Below are 8,584 nucleotides of genomic sequence, written 5' to 3' on the forward strand. Positions count from 1 at the left end.
AGTCAAAAGTGTTAGTCCTTTCTGGGGGTGTCTGGGGGCGTGGTCTCCTCTGGACGTTTTTAAGAATAAAGTGTAAATTCTGAATTTTTAAGTAAACAGTGACTTAATGACACTGACGTCTGATCGTCATCTTTGTTCTCAGGATATTATTCAGTAAAATATCCCAGTAAAATACAGAGGTGGAAATTTCAGGTCCAGAAAGTAAAAATCCAGACCAGGATTTTGTTTCGATCAACCAATTGAGTATGAAGAGTCACTGCTACAGAGTAATCAGCTGGTTGGTTGAAACAAAATCATGGTCTGGATTTTTACTTTCTGGACCTGAAATTTCCACCTCTGGTAAAATGACGGATACAGGGATGAATCTTTAATATGTTGCATAGTGGCTCAGAGGGGAACACTGGTGCTTCAAGCCTTGAAGGTCTGGGGTTTTCATCTCAGTTCTGTTCTCTGTGTGCCTTGTCACTTCCTGCCATAGTCTGAGGACACCCCCCCACACCCCCAAGACAACCGATGGATGCGTGCCTTCTTATCGACTAGGCGACTGACCTAAAAATGTAGCAACATGTTAAAAACTAATAATAGAATGATAACAAAAAATTATTTGAGTGTTATCTTACGTACCCTGGAGTTTCATTTGCTAGCAAACTTTGTATGTTATTTTGTGTCATGTAATTGTAATATTATGCAACTAGACCGAAGGTCTGAAGTTTAACATTTGACTAAAATACATGTATTTATAGGTTACAGACGAGAAGTATTGCTGAGTTTGCCTCAGTTCAGTTAAACAGGACAAAGTTTCTGTTTAACTTTGATCAGGTTGGTCTGGCTGTGATAGTAGTTGAACTTCGGTGGGGTTGTTGGTTAAATTTGTTTACTAAGCAAAGTCACTGACTCATGTTTTGTCTAGTTTACAATGTGTCTTTATTTATTGTATTTTTCATGCAATCATTGATCGATATTCTAACCACTCATCCTGGTCAGGGTCACAGGGGACATGGACCCAATCCAATCTGTCACAGGACACGGAGCTGGGGTACACTCTGGACGGGATGCCGGTCCCTCGCAGGGCACATGGCCGGGGTACACCCTGGACGGGATGCCGGTCCGTCACAGGGCACAGGGCTGGGGTACACCCTGAATGGGATGCCAGTCCATCACAGGGCACAGGGCCGGGGTACACCCTGGGCGGGATGCCGGACCCTCGCAGGGCACGGGGCTGGGGTACACCCTGGACGGGATGCCGGTCCGTCGCAGGGCACGGGGCTGGGGTACACCCTGGACGGGATGCCGGTCTGTCGCAGGGCACGGGGCCGGGGTACACCCTGGACGGGATGCCGGTCTGTCGCAGGGCACGGGGCTGGGGTACACCCTGGACGGGATGCCGGTCCGTCACAGGGCACGGGGCCGGGGTACACCCTGGACTGGATGCTGGTCCATCACAGGGTATGTTTGAATTTATCCTGATCCTATGCTGACATGCATACTCACAGGATATTTGAGGAGTGGATATTTACACTGCGGTGAGTCAATACACAGTCAGATAGTTGTTTCCCAAAAGTCCTGCTCAACTTTGCCCTGATCTTGCTGATGTTTTAACGTTCGGAGTTAAACATTCAGCTGCTGTCCTGCAATCCACCCATTACAAAACCCCGGGAGAGGCGTTTGCTGACGCCCCCTGGGTGGATATCGATGTATATATACACACTGGGGAGCTGGAGGGCGCCACATCTTTGCTGATCTTCTCTCCACCATGAAGTGGCTGCTGCTCCTTCACCTTTGCGTTTACGGAGTCCTGTGCTCCACAGACACGGACTACGACAACGATGAGGTAAACGCTCCTCTCTCTGAATGGCGGGAATCAACATTCTGCTGGTACCTCTCTACATTAAATACAGCTTTAATAATCCTGTTAGCTTGTGCTACTTGTAGCAATTTGTGGTTTTGGCTAATAAAGGTCTATGTGTCTCTTTTGTCTTTCAGGATGACACAGGGGTAAGAATTTGGTTTGATTTTCTGTCACTACGGTAATACTTGTGTCTTTGTCTAATACAAAAATGATGCCTGTAATGCGACCAGCCGTGGCAATGATGCCTGTAATGCGACCAGCCGTGGCAATGATGCCTGTAATGCGACCAGCCGTGGCAATGATGCCTGTAATGCGACCAGCCGTGGCAATGATGCCTGTAATGCGACCAGCCGTGGCTGGCTGCGGCCGCTCTCACACGCGAGCCTCTCTGCCGCCTCAGACCAACCCGCTGAACCCGAGGGGTCACAGACCTGCCATGACGGGCAGGGAACGCTACAACGTGCCCCCGCCGGCCGCCCCACCCGTCAGCGGTGGCTCCACGTACCGCGGCCGGCCCACCCCCGCCCCCGTGCGCACGCCGCAGCAGCAGCAGAAGGAGGAGCAGCCCGACTCCGGCGGCTGCACCCACGCGTCGGAGCAGATGGTGAGCTCGCCTCTCCCAGTGACTTGGGTCCAAGGCTTCTCCCTCTTTGACCAGTCAAATCATTTTATTTATAAAACACATTTATTTAACAAAACCAAAGTGCAGTACAACACAGTAAATAGACCTTATACATAACATCCTACCATAAAATTTATAATAGTAAATCCAATAACGACAATCACTATACAGAGAATCCAACTGTAAAATCCAATCTAATGACATGCAACACTAACATCCAAGATGCAAATGCTATTGAGTAAAAATATGTTGTTAATCCGGATTTAAAACCGTGATTGATGGAGCTGATCTGATCTGAAATGGAAAACTATTCCTAAGAGTCGGAGCAACAACTGCAGAGGCACAGTCATAGGTAGAGAAGGAATTTTCATTCGGGGCTGTTTTCCAATAAAATATCCTTACTGGAATATGGGTAAAACAGTTAAATCATAGCTTGAAAGTTTTTGGTTTTGCATTTTAATTTTTCAGGGGGTTTTATGTCCAACGGGGTGCGAACTTAAAACCGTCATATTGAAACAAGAAAAGAACATTAAAGGGACCATCCTTGAGCTCCGACGGGACGTGACTGACCTGTCCAGGTCCTCTAACAATATTTACCGCTACGTGGACAGCCTGTCGTCGCAGGTGCGCGAGAGGCAGCGTCTGACCGACGGTAAGGGCTCGCATAAAAGAATACCCCACCCCCACCGCAGCATATCACTGCCGTGTCATTTACCATGGTGTCCACCCTCGCCTTTCAGATAACGGGAACGTCGTCGGCGAGTACACAGGTGACCTGGAGCAGCAGCACGCCTTCATCAAGGACACCATTGACACCAGCTTCCCGTCCAACATCCGCATCCTCCAGCAAGTGCTGGAGAGCGTGCGCGGAAAAATCCAGAAGATCGAGTCAGCCATCTTGGCCCAGAGGGAGAAGTGCAACAAGCGATGTACTGTCTCGTACCCCATCCCTGTGGTCTCCGGCAAGGAGTGCGAGGACATCTACCGCAAGGGAGGAGTCGCCTCCGAGATGTATCTCATCCAGCCAGATTCCTTCTTCAAGCCCTACAAGGTCTACTGCGACATGACCACTCTTGATGGAGGTACAGTTACTCTATCACAGTGTTACCCAGCCCAGTACTCAGGGATCCACAGCTTTGCTCTCTCCTAGCTCCCTGCCAGACAGTCCACATTTTTGCTTCCTCTCATGTCCGGGCAGGTAGCTAAGAGGGAGCAAAAACATGGACTGTCTGTGGATCCCCAAGGACTGGATTGGGCAAATCTGCTGTAGACATCTAATCCTTATGGGCAGCTCCTTGTGTTGTGATAGCCCACGTCGTGCTGTACGTTAGCTTAAGGCTTGCTAATGGGGCTGTTCCTTCCCAAGGCTGGACCTTGATCCAGAACCGGCAAGATGGTAGTGTGGACTTTGGTAGAAGGTGGGATGATTACAGGTCTGGGTTTGGAAACATCGCATCTGCGGACACAAAAGGATTCGGCAAAATCCCAGGTGATGATAAACCCGCTACAATGGAATAAAAACACCACAAAATGACTTCTTCTTGTATATTCCTCCTTGCTTATTTTCAGATGTAGCATGTACTACATGTAATATGAGTCAATATGAAATATCTATAATTCTTGTTCTATACAAAAATGTATGATGTTCTCATCTTCTTAGGAGAATACTGGCTGGGCAACGACCGGATCAGTCAGCTCACCAAGATCGGTCCAACTGAGATCCTGTATGAGATGACCGACTGGTCTGGCGCTCGCGTCCAAGCTAGGTACCAGCAGTTCACCGTGCAGGGGGAGAACACCAACTACCAGCTGGCCGTGGCTGGCTACTCTGGCACCGCTGGAGATACCCTCCTGACGGGGGCCCGGGAGCTGGTGGGCGAGAACCGGACCATGACGATACACAACGGCATGATGTTCAGCACCTACGACAGAGACAATGACAACTGGTAAGTACAGAGGGGAGGACGTGCTGCTCAAAGACCTTCTGGAGCCTTCATCCCTGTTGATGGGGTGACCGTGTCTCTCTCCAGGCTGCCCGGGGACCCGTCCAAGCAGTGCTCCAAAGAAGACGGCGGGGGCTGGTGGTACAATCGCTGCCACTCAAGCAACCCCAATGGCCGGTACTACTGGGGAGGGGCCTATACCAAGCAGATGGCCAAGCACGGCACAGATGACGGCATCGTGTGGATGAACTGGAAGGGATCCTGGTATTCCTTGAAGACTATCAGCATGAAGATCAGGCCATTTTTCGCCTCTTGATAGTCAGCATGTAGCGCAGGCTGCCCTACCATGTGCCTGCAAAAAAGGTTGGCCAACCATGTGCCTGCAAAAAAAGGATGGCCAACCATGACATTGGAAACTGCAGCTCAAGGATAAAGTGTGCCGACACAGAATTTTTAAATAATATTTCAAAGGCATTAAAAGCAACACTGAATGAATGAAAACAAAACATGCTTGGCAGATTTATTGTCCAGCAATTTTTATTTAAAAATAAAAAACATTTAAAATACAAGAGGACCTTTTTAAAATGTGTGACTCCTCCGAAGAAGCAATTTTGTTCCTCTGCTCAATAAAATTTGTTGAAGATCATTTGAATTACATGTGCTGTTTGATTTTCAGATCTCACAGTATTTATATACATGCATATATATAGATAGCAAAGCAATTAGCAAAGCATTTCCAAGTGAATGTTCGTAACCTGAAGTTATGACCACAGAACTTTAGTGTTTGGGGGTAACACCTAATGGTTGTTGACCATTTTGGTTCCTTTGGAAAATTATCAATAACATCCTGCAGTCAAATGCATTGTAGTCTGAAACTTGTCTGAGCTGAGATGAAGGACAAAAGTCTTCAAAAGTTATGATGTATCTCTAAGAACAAAGGTTAGTTGTCCAGAATATGGCATTTTGCTATCTAGATGCCTGCCATATAGTCTACTTGCTGGCACCATTAATATTAATAAAGATAAACGTGCCTGTCATATGAAATGGCAGCCAAAACTCCCATTAACAACATTTCAAAAGAGTTAGAGATGAGTGTTGAATACTCCCTCAATGCTAATGGTATTACAGATAACATTCTGAGTACATCATTTTGGTAAGTAGCTTCATCAGTGAGGGGATACACACAGAAATTAGACATGAACGTCTGTGTCTCCACAAAGCAACAATCACTCTGCAGGTCAGCTTTATTAATCTGTCCTAATCCATCTTCCAGCCGCTTAGCCTAAGCAGGGTTGTGTGCAGGGCCGTTAATTAACCCATACCTAACAACATAAGGCATATGCACGGCCTGCTCTCCTAAATGCATGCTTTTGGACTGATGCAGAACTCCGGACTATGTGGAGGAAATGCATACGACGCAGGAACAACATATGAACTCCACAAATGGAGTGGGATTCTAACCCATGCAGGACTACCCGCTATACCACAATGTTACCTACTACAGCACTATGTTACCCACTGCTCCACAGAGCTACCCACTATACCGTAATGTTAACTACTACAGCACTATGTTACCCACTGCACCACAGAGCTACCCACTATACCGTAATGTTACCTACTACAGCACTATGTTACCCACTGCGCCACAGAGCTACCCATTATACCGTAATGTTACCTACTACAGCACTATGTTACCCACTGCTCCACAGAGCTACCCACTATACCGTAATGTTACCCACTGCACCACAGGGCTACCCGCTACACCGTAATGTTACCTACTACAGCACTATGTTACCCACTGTGCCACAGGGCTACCCACTATACCGTAATGTTACCCACTGCACCACAGGGCTACCCGCTACACCGTAATGTTACCTACTACAGCACTATGTTACCCACTGCACCACAGAGCTACCCACTATACCGTAATGTTAACTACTACAGCACTATGTTACCCACTGCACCACAGAGCTACCCACTATACCGTAATGTTACCTACTACAGCACTATGTTACCCACTGCGCCACAGAGCTACCCATTATACCGTAATGTTACCTACTACAGCACTATGTTACCCACTGCTCCACAGAGCTACCCACTATACCGTAATGTTACCCACTGCACCACAGGGCTACCCGCTACACCGTAATGTTACCTACTACAGCACTATGTTACCCACTGCTCCACAGAGCTACCCACTATACCGTAATGTTACCCACTGCACCACAGGGCTACCCGCTACACCGTAATGTTACCTACTACAGCACTATGTTACCCACTGCGCCACAGAGCTACCCACTATACCGTAATGTTACCTACTACAGCACTATGTTACCCACTGCGCCACAGAGCTACCCACTATACCGTAATGTTACCCACTGCACCACAGGGCTACCCGCTACACCGTAATGTTACCTACTACAGCACTATGTTACCCACTGCTCCACAGAGCTACCCATTATACCGTAATGTTACCTACTACAGCACTATGTTACCCACTGCGCCACAGAGCTACCCACTATACCGTAATGTTACCCACTGCACCACAGGGCTACACCACAATGTTACCTACTACAGCACTATGTTACCCACTGCTCCACAGGGCTACCCACTACACCGTAATGTTACCTACTACAGCACTATGTTACCCACTGCGCCACAGAGCTACCCACTATACCGTAATGTTACCCACTGCACCACAGGGCTACCCGCTACACCACAATGTTACCTACTACAGCACTATGTTACCCACTGCTCCACAGAGCTACCCACTATACCGTAATGTTACCCACTGCACCACAGGGCTACCCACTATACCGTAATGTTACCTTCTACAGCACTATGTTACCCACTGCGCCACAGAGCTACCCACTATACCGTAATGTTACCCACTGCACCACAGGGCTACCCACTACACCGTAATGTTACCAACTACAGCACTATGTTACCCACTGCTCCACAGAGCTACCCACTATACCGTAATGTTACCAACTACAGCACTATGTTACCCACTGCGCCACAGAGCTACCCACTATACCGTAATGTTACCTACTACAGCACTATGTTACCCACTGCTCCACAGAGCTACCCACTATACCGTAATGTTACCTACTACAGCACTATGTTACCCACTGTGCCACAGAGCTACCCACTATACCGTAATGTTACCTACTACAGCACTATGTTACCCACTGTGCCACAGAGCTACCCACTATACCGTAATGTTACCCACTGCACCACAGGGCTACCCACTACACCGTAATGTTACCAACTACAGCACTATGTTACCCACTGCTCCACAGAGCTACCCACTATACCGTAATGTTACCTTCTACAGCACTATGTTACCCACTGTGCCACAGAGCTACCCACTATACCGTAATGTTACCCACTGCACCACAGGGTTACCCGCTACACCACAATGTTACCTACTACAGCACTATGTTACCCACTGCGCCACAGAGCTACCCACTATACCGTAATGTTACCCACTGCACCACAGGGTTACCCGCTACACTATTAAATAATGTCATATACGCCATTTAAAAATATATTAAGTAATACAAGGGTGATTCAAGGTTCTTCTTTATTATTAATTGTACGTTTGCATTAGTTTTAACATGCATGGTTTCCCCTGCCCTGTGTTTGTACACAGTCAGTATGGAGTTCCACAGCCGCGCACAGACTGCTGATGAAGACGAGGGAGGCTGGCCAGGCGTCGCCTTAGCTTCATCACAAGATGCCGGCTTCAGGGCATCGCCTCGGAAAATGGAGAGATGGAGTGCGATAGAGGATGTGGGGCTTTTTAGGAGAGTAGGGGCAGATTCACACTGATCATGGTGATTATGAAATCAACTGTCAAATATGAAACACCATCTGTTCTTAAGGTCGCCGAGGAACATTTGGTAACTAATTCTAACTAGTTAGTTTAACTTAACTTATAACTCACATACTTTGTATCCATCAGGACTGTATCAGATCTTAATTGCCGAGGGAGTGTAAAGGACATTAAAAATTCTAACAAACATGAATATAAAATAACTGAGAAATTGGTGAAAAGGCATGATTCCATCCCTCCGTGTATTCGCAGCAAACACAGTTAGTTATTCCCGGCAGTAGTTACCACAACAAACTGCTGTACCACTATTTTAGCTACAGAGTGCCAACATA

At 47.4% G+C, this 8,584-nt stretch overlaps 1 protein-coding gene across 2 annotated transcripts; it reads left to right on the top strand.

The window, feature by feature from the left end:
• Positions 1-1,720: 1,720 nt before the first annotated feature.
• On the top strand, positions 1,721-5,066 carry fgb (fibrinogen beta chain). 2 transcript variants are annotated; one of them, XM_072697852.1, is made up of 7 exons: positions 1,721-1,831; positions 2,250-2,453; positions 2,940-3,123; positions 3,212-3,553; positions 3,838-3,960; positions 4,132-4,417; positions 4,502-5,066. In XM_072697852.1, exons 1-7 carry the CDS (start codon positions 1,754-1,756, stop codon positions 4,728-4,730), a joined length of 1,446 nt encoding a protein of 481 aa, XP_072553953.1. In that variant the 5' UTR covers positions 1,721-1,753; the 3' UTR covers positions 4,731-5,066. The 2 variants fall into 2 exon arrangements, with proteins under 2 accessions (XP_072553953.1, XP_072553952.1); XM_072697851.1 differs by lacking the exon at positions 1,721-1,831 and having other exon boundaries at positions 2,042-2,453.
• Positions 5,067-8,584: the final 3,518 nt, after the last annotated feature.

The sequence above is a fragment of the Paramormyrops kingsleyae genome, chromosome 12 (assembly GCF_048594095.1).
Source record: "Paramormyrops kingsleyae isolate MSU_618 chromosome 12, PKINGS_0.4, whole genome shotgun sequence".
NCBI lineage: Eukaryota > Metazoa > Chordata > Actinopteri > Osteoglossiformes > Mormyridae > Paramormyrops > Paramormyrops kingsleyae.